Source organism: Mauremys mutica, chromosome 2, assembly GCF_020497125.1.
Source record: "Mauremys mutica isolate MM-2020 ecotype Southern chromosome 2, ASM2049712v1, whole genome shotgun sequence".
In the NCBI taxonomy this organism is placed as follows: domain Eukaryota; kingdom Metazoa; phylum Chordata; order Testudines; family Geoemydidae; genus Mauremys; species Mauremys mutica.
The window spans coordinates 249805510-249833169 of NC_059073.1; the positions used below are offsets into that span (position 1 = coordinate 249805510).

Below are 27660 nucleotides of genomic sequence, written 5' to 3' on the forward strand. Positions count from 1 at the left end.
TTTGCATGGGACAGGATGCTTTCATGGAGCCCTTTAGCAACACATTTTGTGACTTACAGTGCAATATATATTTTCTGCTTTTAGGTAAGATACAGTATGTATTATTATGGTTGTTGTTTTTCACTCTGGATACATGGTTCATTTTTATACTTAAAAAAATTAATGGATTTACTATGTTAAATTGTCAGATTTTTAAAAAATCAGCCTACAAGTTTGTAACCCAATAGTAGATCTTGTTTTAGAAAGAAAAGCAGAAAGTCTGTAAACTATCATACACTAATATTGTACATAATCTGTAAGTAAAACATGGACATTGACTGTGTGAGACATTTTCTAATGTTTACTAAGTACTTTACAGTACATTATACTTTCTTTTTAATGTCTGCACCACAAAGATGAAAATAATTAATTCTCACCAGGACCAATCTTGCAAACCTTTACTAATTTGAGTAAGGACTTACCATGAGTAAAGGTTAGCAGGGTGAGGTCAAGGTTTAGCATGGAAGTTGTTGCTATTATCCGTTCAAAAATATGTTTGGAAAGTAGCTTGATTTTGCTTGACAGTGAAGGCATTCTTTTTTAAATCCCTCCATGTAATACTTGATTGTAAATATTTTAAATTGAGACTGCATGATTTAAACATATTTTGGCATGATATTTTGATATGGGAAGTTCCTGACCAAAAAAAAACCAAATTCCTCCCCTGGTAATCTGAGGGAAAGATTTCACAGAAAATTGTAATTGAAGGAAATATCTTGTAGTTTGACTTTTTTTTTGCACTCTTAGTTTTTACACCCTAAAGAATAGGATTTTTTTTCTAATATTCACCATTTGGCATAAGTATGATTTTAGTTTTGGCATAAAAGGAAAATAAAATATTTTTGCTATTAAAGCTGAAGAGGTTTGTAACAACCACTACCAAAAGCTCTAACTTTGTCACTTGGTGAACTGGAGAATGTATTACCGTTAATAATACCTTCTGTTCAGTATCTTGGGTGTTACTTTTATAAGCAGATATTTGTTAACTATGCATTTTGGATAAAATTGGATGTCCAATGTACTTCCATAAGAGTCTGTTGTGATTAGATATTAGATAAAATTCTACTTTAATCTCTCCAACAATTCTTCTACAGCTTTTTAGAATTAACTTCTGCTTTATTTAGATGTTTATGTAATTCCAACAGAAGGAATGTGTAACATTACAAGAGTATTGTGTCTTCATGTAATCTAAATGTAAGGGATATTTGCTTTACATTGCTTTCCTATATCTTTGTGAACTCAATATATTGTAGACTATTTTGCTAGATTTCATCGGTCAGCATTTGGAGTGAAGGAGAGTTTGTGTTGGTCTGTAGGTTTGTACCCACGAAGTTGTGCTCTCCCAGTACCATGGCGCCACCAATATTAAGATTATTGGTTTGAGTTTTTTTAAATAACACCCATATTTTAAGTGAATACAAAAAGCTGATATTTCTTATTTGCTGTTCTATCTGTATTAATCTTTGTTAGACCACTTGACTAAAACCCTACAGAAGATCAAACTTTACTTTTATATTAGCATTTAAATATAATACTTTGCAGTAGACACATACATCAAGAAGGCATACCATACATTCTCAGATATAGACCTTTATAAGCTTCCTCATTTGTTAATTGTCTTTTTTATCAGTACAAGGGTCAAATTTTCCTGTCCTGGAGGCCATGATCTGAAGTCCACTGAATACCATGTCAGCCTTTCCAATTACTTTAGTGGGCTTTGGCTTAAATACTAGTCAAGCCAAACTCCCATGGAAGTCAACAGACATTTTGCTCAGTTAAGGACTGCAGAATTTGGCCCTATAAACAGAATGTGTAAACAATGTGCTTTCGCTCTCTGACCCAAATGACAAAGCGTTTGGATGTTTTTCTAAAATATATGTGCTCAAAATTATTTTGGGGAAGTTCTATGGCTTCTGCTGTACACAAGGTCATACTAGATTAGGGATCGGCAACCTTTGGCACATGGCCCATTAGGGAAATCCACTGGCTGGCTGGGACGGTTTGTTTACCTGAAGCGTCTGCAGGTTCAGCGAACTGCGGCCATTGGGAGCTGTGATCAGCTGAACCTGCAGATGCTGCAGGTAAACAAACCATCCCGGCCCGCCAGCGGATTTACCTGACAAGCATGCGCCAAAGGTTACCGATCCCTGTACTAGATGATCATAATGGTCTCTTCTGGTCTCAGAATCTATGGATTTATGAAAGTATGTGAACTCCTGGCACCATAAATACTAGGGGTCTGACACTCCACTGCTTTGCACCATGTAAATGCATTTACATATTTGCAGAATGGGTGTAAAAATGATCAATTGAGAATTGGTAGCCTTTTACTCACACTTTGCACAGGGATAAATGACTACACAGAATGCAAAGCAGTTGAGAAACAGACCTAGCTTTTTTTATGATGATAAAGTGATGAGTGCTTTAGAATCCAGAGAACAATGAAACCTCACTAGGTAGGTTTCAGTTTATGCAGTCAACTCAGAATATGAAGTCATGGTTTTTATTTAAACTAAAGCTGCATACTTTGTTTTCTGTCAACAATGATTCTGTTGTGCTTGCTAATACTTTGAAGAGTGATATGGAAGCAAAACATAGATTGCTTTGAGTTCCAGCTGGAGGTCACTTTGGTAAAACCGAACGTGTTTATAGTCAATACAGAAAAACTGGTTTTAAGAGGTCTGTGTTGCTGGAAAAATGCATGCATTATTTGGCAAGCTATACATAGCAACATGTTTAAGCTTGGAATATTCTTGATTACTGCATGAGGTAAAATTTTGTGGCTCTGTAGAACACGTACATTTTAAAAATATTGCCTTTTATGCCTAAATTTTATGATGCAGTCAAGGAGTTTCATAAAGATATCTTCCATATCATGGGCAGGAGCAAAATTAAAACTTGTGCATGCTAGTGACTGATTAAACAGACAACCAAGATTTTCAAAAATGATTACTTAAAATCAGGCTTTAAGTCAGTATATCTACATAGGTATATCTATGCAGTAACTGGGACATGTAATTCCCAGCTAAGGTAGACGTACATGGGCTAGCTCTGCTCAAGCTAGCACCTAAAAATAGCTGTATTGCCATGGCAGCACAAGCAGTGATTTGGGCTAGCCACCTAAATACAATCCTGTCTGACCCCCTCAAGGTACCTACATGGGTGGTTAGCCTGAGCCATCATCTGTGCTGCCATGGTCATACTGTTGTTTATAAGTGCTCACTCGAGCAAAGATAGCATGTGTGTGTGTACCCATGCTGGGAATTACACCACCCAGCTGCCGTATAGATGTATCCTATAAAATAAGTTGCCTGATTTTTAAAAATGCCAAGTATCCAGCAATCCAATTGACTTTAATAGGAGCTATTCAGAGCTTCAACACTTTTGAAACTCAGGCCATCTATTTAGGCACCACTTATTAACTTAAGGGATTTAGATGCCTGAACTTAAGCAATTTTTTTAAATCTTGGCCAACTTCCATATTTAGTATTGTAACTCCAAGTCCCTGGAGAACCACTTTTCCACACTGGAGGTATTTCACCGATCAAACATACCATCATTATTGTGAACAATAGTATATTATTCCTGGGATTCACCTAATATAAGTGATGAGTAGGCATCAAAATGACTTAGGAACTGAATTCCCCTTGGCTTTTAATGGAATTTAGGTTCCTAAATTACTTAGGCATTTTTGGAAGTTTTGCCTATCTTCAACAAAAGGTCAAACAAAATGTCACTTGAACCTTTGGGAACATGTTAACTGCAGACTTAATGGAACTTTTGCCTGATGGGAACATCAATAAAAAATGAATAAAGATTTGGTCCATTGACTTCAATTCAACATAATATTTAGTAGCTCTTTGAATATGACAGGGTAACATCAATGTAAAGTTTGACCGTAATAAGATTCTGTTGCTTTAATTTAATTAGAAGTATAAATGTTTGAAATGGCTCTAATATTTCAGACTGTACTCTGATGAAGTGTATTTTTCCAGAGCCAAGAGTCACCCAGCATTGCTCCCATAAAACATTAATCTTTGCAAAACAACTTGCCTGATAACTTCTTCAGTCCTCACTTCCCTATGGTTATACACAAGTTCCCACACACTGATAACACCTGATCAAATCATCAGAGCATATTTTGAGAAAACAGTAAAGTTTGCAGTTAGCCTGTGAGAGCCCCACCCTAGCAGACTATCTCCCTGCAGCTCATTGTCTTGAAAGTGAAAACAAATGTTATTTCCTTAAGGCATGGCTACATTTGCAGATGCAGAGCGCTTTGAGTTAAACCAGCCTTTGTAGAGCGCAGTAGGGAAAGTGCTGCAATCTGTCCACACTGACAGCTTCAAGAGCACTGGCGTGGCCACATTTGCGGCACTTGCAGCAGCATTGGGAGTGGTGCATTATGGGCAGCTATCCCGGCATACAAGTGACTGCAACGTGCTTTTAAAATGGGAGGGGGTGGGGTGGAGTGTGACAGGGAGTGTGTTGTGTATATGTGTGGGGGAGAGAGTGTGGGGTTTGGGGGGGCTGAGAGCATGTCAGCATGCTGTCTTGTAAGTTCAGACAGCAGCAGACCTCCTCTTTCCCCGCACCTCTCTCTCACACACACAGCATTCCACAGTAATGGCTTGCATGCCGGCTGTCAGAAACAGAGCTTTGAAAGGGCATTTCCGCATTCCTACAGGAGTTCAAAACTATGACAAGAGTGGCCACTTGACTTAAGGGGATTATGGGACGTTTCCGGAGGCCAATCAGAGCGCAGTAACCCAACACCTCGTTCACACTAATGCCCGTGCGTTGTAGCCAAGGCGCAGCAAATGTTATTCCACTTACCGAGGTGGAGAACTAGCAGCGCTGTAGCCGCAAAGTCAGAGCGCTCTACGTGCCTTGCCAGTGTGGACGGGTAATGAGCTAGTGCGCCAGGGGCTCCTTTATTGGACTGTAACTCGCAAGTGTAGCCAAGCCCTGAATCTCCTCTCTGCTTTGCTAACTGGTATTCCTCAACTGTGGCTCAGTGTTCTGACAAGCTGATGTAAGGAACCACTTTTCTCCATGAATTAACTGTGGACAAGTTAAAGATCACCTGTTATCTCTGTTCCTGCCTCTCGTTGTACTCCAATACTAATAGGATTTTTCAGTCAGAAGTCTCTTATTTTCCTTTGTTCTACATAAAAAGTCTTTGTAATCCAGTTGTGGGGATGGCCTTTGGCGTAATCTTCCACTTCTCAGGGTAAACACACACCTCCCACCCAGTTGTGGGGATGAGGAGTCTGAGGAGTGGAGACGGAGATTGGCTAGGTGAGGGAAATGGAATGGGGACAAGGAGCCAGGGTGAGAAAGAAACAGGACTGGGGCAGCAACCAGTTGGAAGGAAAGGGGCAGAAGGGATCACGCTTGAGGGAAATGGGCAGTAGAGTCTGTTTCCCCTAGAGCACACTCCCCTCCAGAACCAGGAATGGAACCCAAGATTCCTGAGTTCCACCATTCCTCTGCAGTTAGCCAATTTCTGTGAACCCCACTGGCAAAGCATCTCATCACCTCTAGTGTTGATCCACAGAGAGGATAACAACCTACTACTGCTATCAGTTATTCCTTTAGTTCAAGTGGCAGAGGTGGATGCATAGCTCTATGGTGGATCTAAACGTTCCAACCCTGCTGATTACTACATGAGTGTCCCATGGAGTGTCCTTGTTTGGTGAAGGCCACCCAAATACCCTGAGAGAACCTGCTTCAATACAGATATAAAATCCCCTCTGACCACACACCCCTAGTTGTCACCTAGCACCCACCGTGGAACCCATATGGGTTATCACCAAACAACTACAACCCATACTTGATGGGGATCTCATCCTGAACGAAATCTTTCCTGAACCCCTGCTTCTGGCCTTCAACCAACCTCTCCAAGCCCATCATCAGAGGCACTCTCCCTATAGATCAGGGCACACCAACTCAAAGTGGCACCAGATGCTGTCAGAACAACAGATGCAAAACCTGCAGACATATCGTCACTGCTACAATGATCAACACCCTCTCCCAACACATCTTTCAAGATCCATGGGTCCTACACATGCCTATCACAACATGTGCACTAAATGCCCCAATAGCAACTATCTGGGTGAAGCCAGACAATCACTAAACTCTCAAATGAACTCAAACAGGAAAATGATAAAAGACAAAAATACCACATCATTGTTCAAAAAACAATCACTCTCTATCTGACCTATCATCCTCATCGTCAAAGGAAACCTGCAAAACACTTTGAAAGGACGAGCTTGGGAACTTATAGCCTTAACTTTGCTAGAGACTAAAAGTCATGGACTGAATCGAGACACTGGATTTATGGTTTATTACAACAATCTAAACCCGCTAACAGCTCCTCCCCGCTGCTCTCTCCCCACCCCATTTCCTTTCCTCCCTATGACTGGAGGAAACCACTTGACCTTGAATCATCCCTTGAAATATATGTTAACTACTCATACGAAACAATCTGTTCAAATCTTGTATTTAGCAGTGACACTTTGAGTTGGGCCAGGTCTACACTACAGACTTATATTGGTATAATTATGTCACTCAGGGATGTGAAAAATCCACACCCCTGAGCGATATAATTATACCAACCTTAACCCCCCATGTAGACAATGCTACGTCGACAGCAGAGCTTCTCCCGTCAACATAGCTACCACCTCTCGCAGAGGTGAATTAACTACACCCAGGAGAGCTCTCTCCCTTCTGCGTAAGAGCATCTTCACTTAAGCACCGACGCAGTGTTTTAAGTGTAGACCTGCCCTTAGTTTCCCAGACAAAGAAGAGCACTGCGTAAGCTCAAAAGCTTGTCTCTCTCACCAAAAGAACTTGGTCCAATAAAAGATATTGTCTCACCCATTTTGTTTCACAAATATTTGGAACGTTTTCAACAAAGGAAATTATTACAAACACCATAACCTTAGAACTCCATTTCTAAGTTTTGTCAAATTTTAAAAAAATATTCTAGCCTGTTAGATGAGAAGTGACATCTAATTTAAAGCAAATCAGTTTTATTTTGTGTAAGATAGGAGAAATGGTTTGAAAATCAAGCTATAAAATCTGATCCAACTCCAGATGAAGTCAATACCAATCTTTCTATTTGCATCAGTGGGAGTTGGATCAGGACCATTTTGAGAACACGACGACCACAGCTCCATAAGAGTTTCCATTTAGAATTTCCAGTGTTCCTAGTTTTTTTTTCATTCCATTTTTATGCAGGTATTTGTTCTGCGCTAAGGCTGACGGTACCATCACATACTATACATGGCATTGAAGGACAACCACTCCATCTTACAGTTGACTACAATTTCAACACTACAGCTTCTGAAATTCAGATAATATGGCTATTTGAGAAACCTCAGAGTATCCCCAAATATTTACTCGGCTCTGTGAATCAGTCAGTAGTACCCGACCTGGAATATAAGCACAAGTTTACCCTCATACCACCTAATGCATCTTTGATGATCAATCCATTACATGTTACTGATGAAGGCAATTACATTGTAAAAGTCAATGTCCATGGAAATGGGACAATATCAGCCAATCAAAAGATTCAAGTCACTGTTGATGGTAAGTCAATAAAATACTGTATTTTAGTGCTGCAAATAAAATTACAACTTTTGTGAAGTTTCTAATCACCTGGAATCCAGCTACAGTTCTGTGTGATTCAGTCTGGCTGAATAAATCAACTCACTGAAGTAATTTTATTCTTATTTTCAAAACTGCAATGGTTAATTATTCAACAAAAAATTTTTATTGATTGGTGCCTTATTAATCCTGGGAGTATATTAAACTGGGTTTGTAGGCATCATATAACTACTATGAAATTAAATGGACTATAGTGATCTCAGGAAATAATCTGTTTTCATAACGCCCAGTTCTGCCACCCTTACTCACCTTGAGGCTGCATTCACTTTTGCATGAGCTTTTTTCTGTACCTGGAAATCTGACTTTGAGGAAATTCTGGAGGCAGCTGCCTGCTCAGGATTTCATGCTATCTAGATGCTGGAGGGTGGTAGGCAGGTGGCCCCAGACCCAACAGAGAAGATAATAAGGTTTGGGGGGAAAGTTTGACCCTAAATAGAGGCTCACATGGTTCACTTTCATCAAGTGGTTCATTTTCTCTAGATCAGTAGGTGTGAATATGGATCTGTTCTTCTCCTACATATGTATCTTCATTCATGTGAGTGGGAGTTATACATGCACAGAGAAAGAAGAGCAGGGAATGGAAAAATGCATGCAGCATGAACTTGATTAATTCTTCTACCTAATTAAAATGGAATATTTGTTTCTAGCCGTTGTGTCATAACCTCAGCTAGTGTAAGTCATCCTAGCTCTAGTGAAGTTACTGGAAGTATGCCCATTTTGGACCAGCTAAGGATAAGACCCTTTGTTTTTCATTTTTAGCAGCATAAAATTTGAAATCTAAGTACTTTCTTAAAAGGGTGATGAATGCCATTTATATCATCTGGGCAGTAAATGACATTCTCCTAATATAAATGGCAAATCTTGTTTATAACTGTTCATATCCCTTTAACTTACAGTTCCTGTCACAAAGCCAGCTGTACAAATTGAACCTTCTTCGGGAGTAGTGGAGTATGTGGGGAACATGACATTAACCTGTACTGTTGGAAAAGGTACAAGGATAGGTTACCAGTGGATGAAAAATGGGAAACCTATGCACGCCAGTTCTAGTTACACCTTTTCCTCAAACAATGACACACTTTTAATTGTCCCCGTCATGAAAGAAGACATGGGGAATTACAGCTGTTTGGCAACCAATCCTGTGAGTGCCATGGAAAGTGAGATAATTGCACCAACTATATTTTGTAAGTATATAAAATATTCATGCATACTTTTGTCTAAATGAACTTCCCAGAGAGAGAACCTCTGACAATGGAATGGGCACAAAGCAGTTGATTCAGGTTTATATTTTGGCTTTCACTCATGGTAGATTGGTCTTTAACAGTCCATCTATACCTTCTCCATGATAATATAATGTAGAACTTGCTAAACTTTATGTAGTTGTTAAAGATCAGCTTGAACTGCAGAATTTAGGTCGGGATTTCAAAGTATAGAGTTCTTCAAATTTATGGTTTTTGTTCAGCCCATTATAATCAGACATTTAGACATAGATCCAAGTTCAGATTTCTAGCTCCCGCAAAGTTCATGAGTGTTTGGATCTCAGGTTTTGGTTCAAGACCATCTCTAAAAGTTATCATTACCTTTTACTATGCCTATAGCATTAGTGGTATGCATGGTGCTTCACAAGCATATGTAAAAAAATCAACAGACTTGATTCTGATTTAACTTACATTATTTTCACACTGATGTAACTCCACTGACTTTAAAGGCATAGGATTGGCAACCTTTGCCACATTGCCCATCTAGGAAATCTGCTGGTGGGCTGGGATGGTTTGTTTACCTGCAGCGTCTGCAGGTTCAGCCAATCGCAGCTTCCACTGGGCATGGTTTGCCGTTCCCGGTCAATGAGGGCTGTGGGAAGCGGCACGGGCTGAGGGATGTGCTGGCCGCCGCTTCCCACAGCCCCCATTGGCCTGGAACGGCGAACCGCGGCCAGTGGGAGCTGCGATCAGCTGAACTTGTGGACGCTGCAGGTAAACAAACCATCCCGGCCCACCAGCAGATTTCCCTGACAGGCTGTGTGCCAAAGGTTGCCGATCTCTGGTCTATATGTACCATATGCCATTGCTGCGGGGGAGTTACTGTGTGATAAAAAAGGTCACTCACAGTAAATACCTGCCATCTGCTCAGAAACTAGATGGATAACAGTCTCATGGTGATATGAGCAATTGGAAGTGTTCCCACAGAGTAGTAAATTGTTACTAAGAACAGGTGATTTATTATTTTACAAGTCATGTAGTAAACAGGCTTCACTGAAACATGAGACTCATTTCTGCTGAGAACGATACTGGAAAAGAGAAGTGGAGAATATACGATCCCAGGAAGGAATTATTCTGCTGTTGCACTCAGAATCAAAAAGGTTCTTTATTTTGTTCATCCCTATTCATTAGCATTATTTGATTGGTCTATTAATTGTAATAATAATACATCACAAAGCACTTTGCAGTTAAATAGCTTCATTCAGAAATAAATCAATACAAGACTGGGAAAGAATTTATTGGTCTGATGGTGTGGCTGCTGCAGCAGAAGCTGCTGTACTATGTGGGAGATCTGAGTTCAGGAGATAAATTGGTAGAGTCCTGCAAATTTTCAGATATTCGCTTTATGTCCAAAAATCTCCACAGACCATGTCTGTGGATCGGATGTGGATACAAATTTTGTATTTGCGCAGGCCTCTATACATTGAGATTTCCTTCTTCTGGTCTTGTGAGGAACTAATAGAACAAATTTAGACCTAGCCAGAAGTTTCTGATTCCTCTGCTTCTGACAATCTCCAAATGGAGCAAGGGGGACAAGGGCTTTTACATGGAAACTATGTTTGGGAGAATTTAAAGCACAAGACAGTGAAAGTAATGTGTTGGGTGAGAACTACTGAATGGTTTCAAAAAAGCAAAAAAGCAGGTTAATTCTTAAAATTAGTAGATTTTGAATGTTTTGCTTTGCATTTAAAAAAGAAGTTGTCTTTGAGCCTGACCCAATAACAAAAAAACCTCCATGGTTTTCTGATCCCTGAAAAGGTGCCTATGCTGGTTTCCTGGAAAACTCCCCTTGCCCAGGAGAAAGCTCAGTGGTGAGCTGGAGCCGGTTCCCACAGGTTCTCAAGAACCGGTTGCTAAAATTAGACCTCTGTGGAGAACCGGTTGTTAAAGGGCCAGAGGTGGGCAAAGGACTCCAGTCCGCAGGCTGGATCATCCTGTTGCTCCCAGGATTCCCAGCTGGGGAGGCTGAGGCTCCCCGGGCCCCTCCCCTGCTTCCCCCAGCTGCAGCATGGCCAGCCGCCGGCACCAGCTGGGCAGCTCAGCTGAGCTCGGGAGTTGTCCTGCTGCTGCTTTTTCAGTGTCCCGGCAAGGTGGTGGGGCTGCTACAAGCTTCAGGGCTGGCCAGAGGGGAGGGGAGAGGAGGAGGCAAGTGGGGCAATTGGACCAGGCCCTGCAGGGGCCCCCAGCCCCCTGGGCCCTCCCCCGCTCCCCCCCAAATCAGAACTTTTTATAGGGAACCGGTTGTTAAGATTTTGGCAGCTCATCACTGGGAAAGCTCACTAAGAATGGAAACCCTGGAACTAAAAAGTGAACACAGCAAAAGTCAGGGGGATGAGAGGAAGGTTAACGTGTGCTTTAAGGATCATTTATGAAAAACAATTGTCTGAAGTTATGTAAGACACACCATGCTATGTCTTACTAAGGGGAGGATAGTTCCGTAAGCAAGTATTGTGTGGTAAGTACCAATATACATGTTTACATAGGTATATTTCAGTGCAATTTTACTGATCATTATGTGTAAACAGAGATAAGTTATGCCAGTAACCTTGGCATTTAAGTATAAAGGGTCCAATTCACCCTTGTACAGACAACCAGAAGAAGGCCTACTTCTTCATTACACTACGTTACCTATGCTGCTTCAGTCCCACTAAAAAATTTTTGAAGGCTTTAAACACTGCATAGGCCTTGTGCTGAGTATCTGGGTGAATTTCACCCAAACAGATCAATATTACGTGGGTGTTTTCTGTGATAAGACTGTTACAAATCTATCTACATAAGGACAGATTAAATTAATTGGAAGCCTTTTAATCAGAATAATTGAACGTAACGGCAGCCATTTGAAAGGTTAAGTCTATACTTATCCTTGGAATTTTTAAGAGTTATTCTTTTATTTTAATTTTCTCCATTATGATCATTTTTGTTGTTCATATTAATGCAGATGGACCTTATGGACTTACAGTTAATTCAGATAAAGGGCTGAAAGTAGGGGAGGTGTTTACTGTTGACATAGGAGAAGCTATCCTATTTGATTGCTCAGCAGACTCAAATCCACCAAATACTTACTCCTGGATCCGAAGGGCTGACAATACTACACACGTTATCAAATATGGACCCCATCTGGAAGTTCTATCTGAAAAAGTGGCCCAGACAACAGTAGATTATATGTGCTGTGCGTACAACAATGTGACTGGAAAACGGGACGAAACTCATTTCACAGTGATCATTACTTCTGTAGGTAAGAACATAAAATGTATAACATAACAACATGCTGATCTAGTATAACACAAACACTGTACCAATCTAAGGAGAACCAAGCAACTGGAGTGCAAGCCAGGTGATGAACCAGTACACTGTCTTGATATTCTGAACTTCCCTGTCCTCAGCAAAAGGGTAGAGACCAGGGATGAAATCTTAGCAATAGTAATAGTAAAGTCAAAGGGAGTTTTGCCACTCACTTCAATAAGGCCAGGATTTCACCACAGCTGCGTCTTGTAATGGACTTGGTCCTTTGAGTAGAAATGCCACTGCTCTCTACCATAATAACCAATTCATGAAGCAGAATTAATACACATTTTTTACCATATCTGCTTGAGTGTGTTCAGTATAAGAAAGGAAGCTATACTGGGAGAAAGTGGCACAAAAATACAGTGAGCTCTAAGGCTGGACTGCTAGCTTTGCACTGCCACGTAGGGTACCTGGATTCTATTCCAAAGCCCACTTTCCCACTCCCTCTCTTAGCAGGGGCTGTGAGTGCTCTGCAGGCAGTATGACCAGCACATGGTATGGAGAAGTGATGCCTCTAGTCATTCAACAATGGCTGGAATGGCCAATTAGGGACCAACAAACACGGGCATCAAAAGGGTCTCTGGGACTTGGTAGAACAGACGTCTTAGTCTAGTGTGTGATGCTAATACAAGCTATCTTTGCAGAAACACAAAGGTGTTGGTGAATCAAAGGTTTCATTACAAGATACATATGGAAGTTATTTTTAGCCCCGTGTGTTCTTATGTAGATTTATTGCTAAGTACTGACGTATGGAGTTTCTCCTTTACTTTCAATATGTGATAGATTTAGGTCCTATATAACACTATGCCAAAATTAAATGACTGCAAAGCAATTTGTTGTCAGAGAATCCCAATGAAAAGCAACTGTAAATGGTACGATGCTGCTGAAGTCTGAAATCTCCTTATCTACTGCCTTTCATTACTAATTAGAAAACATATTTTCTGGGTGGTTAATAATTTAATTACTAAGGAACAATAGATTTTTTTTTCAGATAATGTGGCCATATTACTAATGTACAGCAAGATGTCAGACTGTTGCCTTTTAGAAAGTTTCACAAACCTGTTTTGCTGGTACCAGACAAAGAGCTCATACATTTATTATTAAGATAAACAAGGACAGCAGGTGTCTATTGTTCAGATGGATTTAATGTAATCTTCACAAATGAAAGCTCCATGCTTTCAAACACCCTGGCAAAAAACAGGTTACAATTTTTCAGTTTAAATAATACAGTTTAAAATAAAACAATGTGGTGACTAGAAGGGGGGAAATGCAAACAGAGCTGTGGTGTTCCATTAGGAATACAAATGGCATTTTCCTGAAAGTGAACGTAACCAGGACTTCTGCAGTATCTGTGTGTATAAATAAACACTCACAATCATGAGCAACAATTTTGAGATTTGTTTTTGAAGCCTGATAAAAAGCAAAGTCCACATGGTGCATATTCTTTATTTAGTTGTACTTAAAAAAATGCAGATCTCCTTTGTTAAATTATCTCATGGGATTTTAAACCAGTTTGGAGATAATCAGCTTTTTCCATTTTATACCATTCTTCCTGTTTCTGAAGATTTATTCCAGTAATACTAAACCCTGGATCCCAGGCTGCACTCCTTAATTCAGGTAAAATTCCCTTTAACTTCAGTGGGAATTCTGCCTGAGTGTGGCCTCAAAGATATGCACACCCAGTGAATTTCTCCCTGGGGACCAAACTCTGAAGTCTTTAATGGTAATTTTACCTGATTAATGATTACTCTGCAAGGAAGATTTTCTGTGTCTCCACTCCCCCACTACCCAAGATAGAGAGCCGGTGCAAATGTAACCTGCACACCTTCTAGGTGTGGTGTTCTGTCACATCTAGTGGCACTGAGACCACTTAAAGAGAGATAAAATGAATCTGCTCTATAGTTTTAGCTAACAATCAGTGGCATTTAGCTCATGTGGTAGTCTCATGCACTAAGCTCCAGAAGTCCCTCTTTTGATCCTGCCTGCTGACAGACCACAAAGTTTTACACAACACTTAAACCTCAGTAGTTAAGGCATTTATAAAGAATTTAGATGTTTCAGAAGATCTTCAGCAGATTCTCTGCACTTAGGGCTGAAATTCACCTATAGAGTTTTGTACACATATGTCCAACTAAAACTACAAAGAGAACAGTTATAAACAGTTCATCCAGTCAACTAAAGTGTTCTGCTTTAGCCAAGAAGTGTTAGAGAGTTGGATTTTAAAATAAAGGCATCTATCTAATTATGGACATGATTCTGCAAGGTGCTGAGCACTAATTGCAAGACTATTTTGTAGGACTGAAACAAGAAGGAATAATGTTAAATTTATGTTAACCACACAGTTGTTTTTTATATAGATTTTAGTGATGCCTTGTAGGAATGAATTTTATTTGGCTATAAAAATGAAGTTACTCTTTTAAAGGATCCTTTAAAGATTCATCTGTTTCCCCAGGCTTCTGGGTAAGGGAGACCTTTGATTGGGAAAGAGGGAATTGATGGGGTGGAACTTTTTCTGGCTGGAATTGTGAAGGTTTGTTGCACATTTGGATTAATGCTCATATATTTAACGTTGTAACTGACCACGGGTGACATGCTGTCCTGTACAGAAGACCAGCCCCAGGCCAATGTAACACTTGAAGTGGATTTACATGGTGCATAGATCCTGTGTTGCCCATCTACATAGGAATGGATGAATTTCACCCCTAAGCAGTATGAAAAGTTCATGTAGAAACACATGTAAATAAATATTAAAAATTTAAAGTTTCCATTATAGTGGAAACTGGTAGTGACCAGCTTGTAGTGCCACTTTGTGTTTATGCATTATGGGATTGTCTTTAATTATATGAGCACATGCTACTTTTTCTACATGACCCGTGCCACATGTAGGGCACACGGGGAAAGAAACAAGGTGGTAGCACAACCATAAATCAGGCAGTTCCCAACTTTCAAGTGCTTAACTTTGAAACCTAAATTTGGTTCTTTTAACATATTTTTGTTTCACACACACACACACACACACACACACACACACACACACACACACACACAGAGTATCTGGTCATGATGTGCAGATAAGTCTCACTGGAAAAAGTTTGCTTTAGTGTGACTCAGAAACAGATATGAGCAAAGGAAGCAAAGATCAGCAGTACTAATGCTAGGGAGCTCTATAATTTAGCAGTTTGTGTGAGAATCTGATCAACAAACCTATCAATGATCTATAAATCCCAAAAATGAAGCACAGAGAGATAAAGTGACATACATATGGCTACATAGTGGCAGAGTTGGGAATTAAACATCACTCTTCACTTCCAGCCCAAGGACCAATCTGCTGTACCTTCAGCATATAATAAGCTAAAGAATTCCCACATCTGTACTAGCAGAAAGGAGACGGCAGCCCTGATACATGTACAAAGCCCTGAAAGCTAGAATTGATCAAATTATGAATTGTGACTATATTATTCAACAAATTTGAATATATATATTTCTGTTCCTGAATAGTTTGCAGACCCATCCTAAAATTACACATATATTCATGATTAACATGGACTCAGAATGGTTCATGCTAACAATTTTTTCCTTGTCTCATTTGCAAACTGTTGACTTCAACTGTTTGATATTTGTTATTTGTCATATGTGATTAGTCACTTAAATCATATAATGTTGTTTCAAATTCCTGACTGCAAGCTTGGGGCTTTTTTAACACTGAAGAATAGCAAATATCACATCGGATAGTGCTACAGTTTATAAAACTAGAGTTTTGTGAACAGTTCCACTAATAAACCATCAGTCAACAGAATACTTTTGGATATGTAACCCATTGTTCAGTGTTGAGTGTGTCATAGTGGCCAGCTAGGAAACGTAGTACTTTATCTCAAGCTGTAGCAACATATACTCTCAGCTCTGGAGATCTTGGTTCAGTCCCTAATGATGACTGATATGCTGCATTATTACAATCATATATAATATGACCCCAAAAATATATCCATTAATCACTTTTTTTAATATTTGGCATGACTACTGGGAGCAATGCTGCATCTGTTCCTAATCCACATTGGTTTCACTTCTCCCACAGTCATTCTTTATTTCTGACTGGCACCCTTCAGTCTGGAAACAGTCTGCTAATTACTGTCATTATAATTCTTGACCCTATTAGCAATGCCAAAATGGAACCACTGCACTTTACAAGCTATGGCATATGGTTATAATGTTACTGTACATAATCAAACACGTTTGCCGCTGTGTGATGCCATGGATACCTCATATCTCTTTTATATTTGCACTTGGTGAGATATTTCATTTTATTTATTTAACTAAGAACAGACTTTGAGAGACAAATAACATTTGCACTGGTACCTGGCAAGTTAGCTTTCATGCGTGAACTGGAAAATATACCCAGCACAAGTACTGCCAGGGAGTTGCAGTTCTTTTCAGAGGTCTGCTCCAAAATGGAGACCTAATGAGCTACAGGGAGGGGAAGAACAAGGATTATCTAAAAACTGGATGCAAATCTTTTCTATTTAAATATAATGGGAGTGGAATATTCCATCTCTGAGAACACAACAGATTTTGTTTACATGCAGTTTGCTGCAAACAGGAGCATGTGTTGGCTTCCTCAAAGTTAAATCCAAGATGAAGAGTCTTTGGGTACATCTAACCTGTAATTAAACACCTGTGGCTGGCCTATGTCAACTGACTGGGGTTTGCAGGGCTTAGGCTACAGGGCTGTTTAATTCCAGTGTAGACATTTGGGCTTGGGCTGGAGCCTCAGCTCTGGAACCCTCCCCTGAACCCGAACATCTACACCTCAATTAAACAACCTCATACCCCAAGTCCCACAAGCTCAAGTCAGCTGACACAGGCCAGTCGTGGGTGTTTAATTGCTGTGTAAACATATCCTTAACACGCAAACCTTTTGAAACACAGTCATGGAAACCAAGACAAGGAAATTAAGTTATGACTCCCACTATATCTAGGCACTGCAGTATATGTGCCACTCTGTATATGCAGTATGCGGCTCCAGCACGTAGGCCCAACATAGTGCTGAGATGGCTTTAACACAGCACTTACTGACAGTCAGAATGGTCTGTTAATATAGTATTGTTGATTCTTTAACTGGAGTACAAAATGAAATGTTTCCATTGTAAAAACAATCATATCACATGTCCGGTAAGAACATTGTTACATGAGAAAGTATCCTATGAGTCATGACCAGGCAGAATTGCAGCCCTGGAGCTCCGGGGAGCAAAGAGACTGCTCTCCTTTTTCTTCCCCATGGGGGAAATCAGTGCCCCAAAGTGGGTGAGGAAGGGGCAGGGCCTGTGCACTGGCACACACAAGGCCAAAAAACTAAATTACCAACAAAAATTCCCCTGATGGTTTTGATTTTAGTGCAGTGACTGAAATGAGGAAGTCCATAGTTCTCCGGTTTGGAGACTGAATGGCAAAGTTCAACTCCAGGTCTTTCCGGGCAACATTTCATGCTATACATAAACATAAAATAGCTGCAAAACAAAACGGAAGACAGTGTCTATAACAAGAGCTAATGAATGTGGCCACCCTCCAGCTACGCATGGGAGAATGAAACTGCATGGAGAAACACCATTTTATCCTCTTGAAATTAGATCAGATAGCTACAATAAGTCTTTACCATCAGCTTTACCCCCACTTACCTGTTAAATAATAAAACCAGACGTTCAGTCTCTTGACCTGAGACAACTATAAATAACGTTCTCCCTATTTCATGGTGCATCCAAAACACTTGAACTACTGATTTTTTCTGAATTGTAGATTATAAAGTGCTTGTCAAACTCCCTATTACATATATTACTCAGACTAAGGCAAACTTCTGCCCTGGGCACTGCTGGGTATTGTACAGACAGCATTGTGGCTCCAACTTGCAAGGTGCATACCGCCTGAGTCAGCCAAAGTTCCTCCTGAGCTTCCCTGGTAGCACACACCAGAGGGTAGCTCTGGTACCCTTTAAGAGATTGCAGTGGGCTCACTGCTCCATGCCCATCTAATCCTGCTAGCCAGGGCAGAAGAGTAGGAGACAGCTAGTGCCAAATGGAATGCTAGTAAGGTTCAGGGGCCATGCTTCCTGATGAGATCTTTGCAAGGCCTCTTACCTATGCAGGCCTTAGCCAGAATCTGGCTCTGCATTTCAGAGTTGTACTTCCTGCTTCAAGAAATGATTCTGCGATCATTATTGAATAAATGGCTGATAAAGGACAAATCTTAGAAAAAGAGAAACTCTGCAGAATGGGAATGACAAGACTCCCATTGACTTCAATGGGGACAGGATATCCCCCTGTATGTTTAGGAGAGAACTTTTTAGTAGATGTCAAATTCCGGTCTTGATTTGCAGACACGATAGTCCAATAGTATGTTATTGTCTAATAATTTTGTTTACTGTATACTACCATAAAGGTAATGATAAAACTCAAACAGTTCATTTTAATTAAAGTATCTCTATTTAGAAAGTGGTACTAACTCAGGGAGGGAAACAGAATTTGGCTGTCTTCCAGAACTGATGTATCTGAATCTTGTACATGGTGCTTAGATACTATGGTGATGGGCACATAAAAAGTGTATATTTTATAATAACAATTTACATAGGAAGAAGGGTTTTGCAGTTAATGCACAGGATTTGAACTAAGAAAATCTGGTTTCTAGCCCCAACTCCACTATTGATTTCCTGTGTAACCTTGATCAAATGATCTATTCCCTCTGGGGCTCCATCTCCCAGTGCATAGGATAGGACTATTTACATACTTCCTTGTGGAGCTAAATTCAAAAATACTTCTGAGATGCACTTTTTTTTGCATTTGGTGCTGTTTGCCATAATGTTCATAGTGGCTTCCACCTAGTTCCTGGTACCATACATGTTTTGGAGTGGTTTCTGAAATGCACATAATTATTGTACCAAGTTGCCATTTTCAGGTATGTTTTTGGAAAGTGTGTATTATCTAGTTTACAGTAATTGTGTGCAAGGTTTGCTGGCCACAAATCATGTCTGGAGACTCTTCTTCAGCTAAGATGAAATAACATGTTGTATATAGTGAAGGACTAGTTATGAAGGCTATGAATCTGTTCTTCTTTGGCACAGGACTGGAGAGGCTTGCCCAGAAAGGAAAATCTTTGTCATCTCTAGCAGTAATAACAGGAATTTCATTATTTTTTATCCTATCTATGTCCCTTCTATTCTTATGGAAAAGATATCGGCCACATAAAGGTAAGTGAAACTTAAACACACTCCAGATGTATTTTCTGGACATTATAACAAAAAGGTTGATTTTCCTTTCTCTCTTCTTTTCAGTTATACAACGGAAGCTGCAGAGCAGGTAGTAAAATAAATCATTCGTATGGCTTTGTGTCTTTCCCCAAAAGAGTTTTTTTCGTTTCGGGCTATATTTCTTTTCTTCGCCTGTGAGATCAAACTGAAAATCATGTTTATGTTTTCTAGGCCTGGGGCAGATTACAGAAAGGCACAAACATTCTCAGGTAATTCTAAAGAACGAAATGGGAGGATAAAGCCAAATTCAAACACTCCAGTTCCAGAGGAACAGGGCTGGGCCTCTTCATAGTGCCATGGGGGAAGAGTATTAGATCATTTCAGTAGTCAGATACGTTGGGGATGGGCATGATATAAATGCTAAAATAGATTAGCTAAATTAGATTGAATCTTCCTTCCACAGACCATGGAGCAGCAACAAAGATGCTTCACTAGCTACATGGGTATTCCCCAGCGTAAGGAACTGCTCCTCATAGACCAGCGTAGGGACAATGTGAAAGGTGGCTTAGTGAAGGGGGATAGCCAGAGTATTACTGCTCTCCAGTTATCTTCAATGTCGTAATGGCCCCTTGGATGCAGCCAAGCATAGTTTAAACATCAGTGTGGCTGCTCTACATTCTGAGAAATGAGCCTGCCCTAGTAGGGGTGGAACAGTAGAAGACAGCAGAACTTTCACAGTCTCCGAACTCAAAAGTAAGGGGTTCAAAAGTAGGCCGAATGAGTTTGCCCATCCCTAATGAAGTGTTCTTGTTTGCATTTATGTTACCTATTAATTTTTTTTTTTAATTTTAGGGCATGAAAATGCTATGGATGACTTTGGAATATATGAATTTGTTGCTTTTCCTGACCCCACTGGTGTTCCTACGGTATGCATTTTACCAATAAACCAGTAGCCAACCAATTAAGGCTCTATTTAATTCACTAAATGTATGTAGTATTTTCACTAGAATCTCTATGCAGCTTGCTCAAAAGGGCCACAGGAGATACCTCTTTGGAGATCTTTCAATGGCTTATTCATCAGTACTGTTACTCACTGTGCTTATTTACATCAGTGGTAAGCAGCAGGGACATGCCCAGGTTCAAAGGGGTGCAAAGAAGTTAGTTCTGTTAAGCAATCCTACATTTAGGCTACATCTACACTACAGCAGCACAGCTGCACTGATGCAACTGCACTGCTGTAGTGGTTGTGGTTGAGATGCACTAAGCCAATGGGAGAGAGCTCTCCGATCGGCTTAATATAGCTCTCATCTCTTGCGGAGGCAGAAGTTGTCAGCAGGAGAAGCTCTCCCATGACATAGTGTTGTCTACACCAGTGCTTAGGTCAATGAAACTTATATCGCTCAGGATGTGGATTATTCACATCCCTGAGTGACGAAAATTATACTAAAAGTAACCTATAGTGTAGACAAGGAAAACAATTTTTAACATCAAGTGTCTAGATAACAATAAGCCACTCCAAAGGTGAAAGCATTAAAGAAGGAGGAAGAGCATCTGTGAGTACTCACGAAGGTAGGAGGGACATTAGGACTAGGGTGGGAGTCAGGGGTTTAAGACCCACTTGAGCAAGGTTCTTAACACACGAGTAGACCCACTGATTTCACGTGGACTAGTCATGTCTCATAGTCAGACACATGTTTAAATACCTTACAGAGTCAGGGCCTTACAGAGTAAAGAAGGAGACTTAGAATTAGAGGTGGTGGGATGGATTCCCGAACTGGCGCCACTCCACTACCTTCAGTGCAGTCACTCTGGCTTTACACCAGTGTGGCTGAGATCAGTATTTAACCCACTGCAGTCACATTGGTCAGTAGGAAAGGGACACAGAGGTGGAAGATGAATAGTTCAGAATAGGGAGTATGCAGATTGAGTGAACTCTGTATTGATGAGGGTTGAATCTAGATGTTGTAGATGTAAGAGGTAAGGACAAATTGTTATATGTAACACATTAACAAATTTAACATTTTAGTACATTCTTCATGATAGCTCACTGCAGCTCTCCTTGGACTTATGTAGACTGCACACTTCCCTGATTTTCTTAGCTTTTTTTCTTTTAAATGTATCCTGAACCATTTCCCTGACTACTTTTGTCCTTTGTCCCCAGCTTTTATTCACCAGCTTATTTCTCCCTTTATTATTTGTGGTACAGTAATGTAAAGCACTTTTTATCCTACATGCAGTAGGGGCATCCTAAAATTTCCGGGTTTCTAACTGCATTTATGTCTGTGAAATGCCATATCGTAAGTATGATAAAATTCCCTTCCTCAAAATCAAATTGAAACAAATTAAATTGAGCTATGCAATGTGAACAAAATCAGTGGAGAACATCTGTCCTAAAAAAAAAAAGGGAGGACGGGGAGGGGCGGGAAGGTTATTCTATACATTTAGTTCCTGCTCCAGCTTTTCCCATCTGTACTCATAGCAAAAATATTGCCTGTTACTTTTAGGTTCCAAATCAACCTGTTTCTGGCTCTAACTTTGTCCAAGGGCAGGATTTACACAGTACAATTTATGAAGTTATTCAGCATATTCCAGAACAACAGGAAGACCATCAAGAGTAAGTCCTATATGCACTAATATGGTAACCCAAAGATATAGAGACAAATCCAGAAGTGATGGGTAAGATTATGTAAATTACATGTTGATAAATTAGTGAGAGTCTGAGGGAGCGCAAAAGAATCTGTTATAAGAAGACATGGCCTGAACTTCATGGAAGTTTGGATTTGAATCCAAGCATCACAGCTAAAACCCTTCTTTTAGTTATGAAGATAAATATGGACAACCACATTTTGATTGCACTATCTTATCGCTACAAGATTTAGAAAACAAAACTTCTCAAATAAGTGCAGCACAGATGGAAAATTTCCATTTTGCAAAGCCAGAATTAATATGCCTAGCAGAACTCATGTCCAGGCAGGTTAGTGTTAGAAATGACACTGTTGCAAGCTTTCAAATTCCTAATCTGCAGCCAAGTGATCCTTAAAGTAGTGCATAAATCAGGAGAATGAGTCCCATGCTTGTCCTTACAACCAAATGCTTCAGTGATCAGTATAAGCAAGGGGCTAAACCATCAGAACAGAAAAGGGCTTTGGGAAAGTAATTTCTGATTCCTATAGCTCAAATGATCAATATAAGCAGTGATCGCCAAAACTGAATTCCGCTGTACTGATGATCAGCCCTGTGCAGTCAGTTGTGTTCTTGTGGAGTGACAGATGGAATGGCACTGAACTTGCTTGTAGTGGGCAAGAAACTGTGCCAACCATTCCAATTAGTGCAGGAATAACCAATTTCAATGTAATAGCCAAAGAGGTTAAATTAAACAGACCCAAATGGGCTCTTAAGTAAAAAAGCTGTTTTACTCAGACTAAACCTTCACTGCAATGCTTACAGTAGTGCAACTGCACTGATGCAGGTGCACTGCTGTAGTGTTTGTTGTGGAGAGCCTCTGAGCAGACAGGAGAGATTATTCACACCCCTGAGCAACTAAGTTATATTGAAGTAACCTGTAGTGTAGACAAAGTCTCAGATTCTGAATGGTTCTGGCCCAGGATGCTTACTGAAAGAAAAGTGATTCAATATTCTTTATATACATGTATTAAAATTAATAAACAAGCAAAAAAGTTGAGAAAACATATCACTAGGACTAAGCTACTACAAACTTTACTAAACTAAGGACTAATTAATACAATTATCAAACTGAAATCAAATTAAAATCAAATCAACAAATCAATTAATCAAAAAAGGTATTAAATTAATATAAAAATCAAATTAGTTAGATCTTGCAATTAGTACAGCACATAATCAATTATTTCAAATCCTAAACAGGAATCCAAGAAGGTGGCTGCCCATTTGTGCATATCCCAACTAAAGAACTTTTAATCCTGGCAGTATAATCAGGTTTACATCTTTAACTAACATAATTCTGAGACCCAAATACTTGGTTATGTTTGATTTACAATTTCAAAGCCAATCAAAGCTTCCTCCTTGGATTTTCCTAGCCCGTTGCTTTGATCATGCCACCCCTCTTTTTTCATCCCTCTACGGGCTTCATCTTCTTTATCGCATCAAACATAATCTATTTGTCTTCATTTCAAAGGCACTTCATGGCCTATCCCCATCTCTCATGCAGCACTGAAGGTCAGCTCCTATCTCTCATCATATCATTATCCCGGCCTCCATCTCCCACTTGTTAAATTTTCAAACAGGCACTTTCATGCTTTCTCCCATGCTGCCCCTCACACACATCTGCATCTACATCTGCAAGCTACATCATTAGCTTCTTTCAATGTCCCCTAAAACTCTCCTCTGCCATGAAGCACACAAAAACTTAACAGTGGTTAGGCTGCTGTTCTGCTGAGACCACTGCCTATCATGCTGACCAATATAGTCTCATTGTTTCCTTGTACTCTCCTGTAGGTCTGTCTGTATCAGTCTGTAGTTTGTGGTTTTATACTTAGACTGTGAGCTCTTTGGGGCAGGGACTGTCTTTTTGTTGTGTGTCTGTACAGCACCTAGCACAAAGGGATCCTGGTCCATGACTGGGGCTCCTTGGCACTATGACAATACAAATTAATAATAAAATAATAATATTAATATATAATAATAATACAGTGGTGACTAAAGCTGTTCATCTCGCCCCTCCCAGCAGAAATCTCAGTGAAAATTGTATTAAAAAAAGAACTAGGTAAGTTCATGGAGGATAGGTCCATCAATGGCTATGAGCCAGGATGGGCTAGGATGGTGTCCCTAGCCTCTGTTTGCCAGAAGCTGGGAATGGGTGACAGCGGATGGATCACTTGATGATTACCTGTTCTGTTCATTCCCTCTGGGGCACCTGGCATTGACCACTGTCAGAAGACAGGATACTGGGTTAGATGGACCTTTGGTCTGACACAGCATGGCTGTGCTTATGTTCTTAAACTGTCTGATCCGCAAAACTGTCTGATCCGCAAAAGTTTAACAATAATAATAATAATTTGCATATAGGAGTTTTACAATTTCTCAGGATTCCAACACAGCACTTTTTTATAAGTAGCATTCAAGAGATAGCAATTAGTGTGATTTTAACCTGGGGAATGTTTATTTCTAGCATTTTCCCTTGGGGCGTTACAGGTGCTCACACATGCATGCACACAGCCATGCCCTAAAACAGTAGAAGTCTAGGATTTCTCCCAGCTTCTTAGGCAAAAGAAATAGGTAAAATACTTTTTTTAAAGGATTCTGATTCATTAGCTCTCAGTCTTTGGACTCACGTTGTCATCAAAGCTTTTGCAGTTGCAGGACCAGGCTGATAGATGGATCAGCACTGGGACTGGACAACAGGGGATGAATCACTAGAAATTGCCCTGTTCTGTTCATTCCCTCTGAAGCATCTGGCATTGGCCACTGTCAGAAGACAGGATACTGGGCTAGATGGACCATTTCTCTGACCCAGTATGGCCATTCTTATGCTAGCAAAGTTTCACAAATGGTGAGACTTCAGGCTGGTGTAGCCCATAGCAGTAGTCTTCCCCTCTTCCTTCTATAGGTGACCAGCCTGGGAAGGCAGGCGGGTTAGCTTCTTCAGGTGTCTTTGCTGGTCCGAAAAAACACAAGGCCTTTTATTCTGATAGAGAGCTTCCCAATAGGGGGGCATTATGGTAGGATAGTACACTTACGTATAGGGTAATGTCTAGGAACTTGGAATACATCTACACTTGGAGCTGGGCGTGTGTTTCTCAGCTGACATACCTGTGCTAGCTCTCATCAAGCCAGTGCACTAAAAATAGAAGGTAGCCATGGCAGGGTGAACAGCAGGATGACCTAGCCACTCAAGTACGTATTGCGGATCTCAGGTGGGCATGCAGGGTGACTAGCTTGTCCTGCAGCTTGTGCTGCCATGACTACATTCTACTTTTAGTGCATGAGACTTAGTGCAAGTATTTTCTCCTCAAGCCAGGAATCACACCCCCAGCTCCAAGCGTAAACATACCCTACAAGGCTTTGACTTGCAAAAACTGCTTGATGAGAGAGGACAGTATATATGAAGAAAGGAATAAAGCCTGAATGTTGCACTCCTGGCTTTCTCTCTTTTCATGCTTGAACACTGACCACCTTCTGCCATGACCTTCATTCTTATAGTTGTGGTCATCATTTGCTTCACCTTACACCTCCGTATGATGTCTTCAGGCAAAGCCAGGTGTGAAGAACGAATGGGGCTCCAACCATCTGGGCCAATCAAATTGAAAAGATGCAATCTTTAAGTTAACAATAGTCTGGAAAATTCCAGCTAAAAGTGGCCATTTCCTCAAGATATTAGGCATTGCACATCACATACTTTGCAGAACCCCAAAAAGAATCAAAATAAAAACATGAGAACCATTTTGAGGAAGTTGCTTTCACCCACCCCCCTTGGGTAAACAACCACAGAACACAATCTGACATCCGTGGCTAGTGGAGGGCCTGAATGGGTCCATAAAAAGAATTGTCTAATAAAACACAACCTTTCATCCAAACTTCTCATGCACCTTCAGTATCTCTTCAACTGAATTTGAATATCTATGAAAAACTGTTACATCATTCTGCTGCACACGAAACTGGGAAACTGGCAATAACAGGCTCAAGTTTACAAAGCTTTCAACTGGTGAAAGTTCACACTTTGTATCTCATCTAAGAGGAGAAAGCTGTTATAACTTTGATACAATCTTCATCTGAAATGAAGCAAAAACACACATTCATTCCAACTCGGTTTCTCATATACACTTTCTCTCACACACACATCAGGCATTATTATGCCACAAATTTCTGCTGCGCTGACTGCCAAAGAGCAGTGGAGATCTGTATATTTCCCAATCATTTCAACACTAGGCTTGTGAGAGCCTGCACTGACTCAGCATGTCCCTGCTAGTCATTAACAGTTGGTAGAGTACATTATTACTGATAATGAATGAACATGCTGAAACATTCGCAGCATCTAAAAGAGAGATCTCACCAGAGAACCACCATGATTATGTGTTATATTAACTGGAGTGGCATAATTTTTGCCCAGCCCAGGGCTGTCTCACCACTGCACATACCCTGTTGAAACGAGACCTCTGAGACTCAGGAATGGTTGACTGTTCTGTTACTCACGTTCAGTACCTCAGTCAGTCCCTCTCTGTGAAAACACAATGCAAATAGCTAACCTCATAATTTACACCACACCATTGGCATCCTACCACAGTGAAAACTGTATCGAGTATACAAGGGTAGAAAGTTGTCTTGAAAAAATGTAAATGTGTGGGAGTCTCTGTGAAAATGATCATGGACTGGGGACCCAGTAAAAATGTCTCTAGAAGTTCTCCCTCTCCAAGAGTATTTTTTCTGTCCATAGCCCTCTTTCCTTGAGCTGGTAGCCAGTGCCCCTTGCTGAGATGCTAGTAACCCATGGGTACTCAGGGTCAGTGTGGCTTATAGTGATGATATGAATGTAGCATATAAACTGCACATTTGTATGTCTGAAAGAACTCTTCTGTCTCTTACAATGAAAGGATATTTTAATATAGCACCAAAACTACACTTTCATCACCAAGACAATCACTAAGAAGCCGAGCTGCATTAGTGTTATGTTTTGTCACACACAGGAATGTTGATCACAATACCATCAAAACTTTTACTCTTCTAAATTAATGCCACAGTTTACCCACAGACATTCTAAAGGTATAAGCAATGTCAGTTCCTGAATTTGTGAGAACAATATCGGTGTCAACTTATCAGTATCGTCAGCTACTACAATACCATTCTGGAAAGTACCGTACCATTTTCATTGAGCCACAACTACTTTGACTCCTCAGGGTAAATCTTCAGCAGAGTGCACAGTGTCTTAGTCATACAACCATATTAATGAGCATCATTCTGCTAAACCCCAGCTCATCATATTGAAAATTTACACTTGTAAGTTGCATAAATATCAATGTTCTGTTCTTTTCTAGAAGTACATGAAGATGCAAGCACAGCAATCAAGACATCCTAATGCAAATGTTAACTTCTGTGTCTTTACTGGAAATGGAAAGCAAATGTCTGCAGCTCTCAAAATGGCAAAAGGACTAAGCTAGCACTTCTGAAATGATAATACTTTCTTAATCTAGCCATTCTTTTTTC

At 40.2% G+C, this 27660-nt stretch overlaps 1 protein-coding gene across 3 annotated transcripts; it reads left to right on the forward strand.

Annotated features, from left to right (window-relative positions):
* Nucleotides 1-27660, forward strand: HEPACAM2 (HEPACAM family member 2). 3 transcript variants are annotated; one of them, XM_045007144.1, is made up of 10 exons: nt 1-84; nt 7285-7635; nt 8610-8894; nt 11908-12204; nt 19360-19485; nt 19570-19594; nt 19717-19754; nt 20338-20411; nt 21990-22099; nt 27492-27660. In XM_045007144.1, exons 1-10 carry the CDS (start codon nt 6-8, stop codon nt 27499-27501), a joined length of 1395 nt encoding a protein of 464 aa, XP_044863079.1. In that variant the 5' UTR covers nt 1-5; the 3' UTR covers nt 27502-27660. The 3 variants fall into 3 exon arrangements, with proteins under 3 accessions (XP_044863079.1, XP_044863080.1, XP_044863081.1); XM_045007146.1 differs by lacking the exon at nt 1-84 and adding an exon at nt 5218-5340; XM_045007145.1 differs by lacking the exon at nt 27492-27660 and having other exon boundaries at nt 21990-22103.

Excerpts from the sequence above, each read along its gene's own strand:
- HEPACAM2 (XM_045007144.1), top strand. The coding sequence starts at position 6 with ATGGGACAGGATGCTTTCATGGAGCCCTTTAGCAACACATTTTGTGAC. Across the intron at positions 7,636-8,609 it reads GATTCAAGTCACTGTTGATG|TTCCTGTCACAAAGCCAGCT; the intron begins GTAAGTCAATAA and ends TTTAACTTACAG. Across the intron at positions 12,205-19,359 it reads AGTGATCATTACTTCTGTAG|GACTGGAGAGGCTTGCCCAG; the intron begins GTAAGAACATAA and ends TCTTTGGCACAG.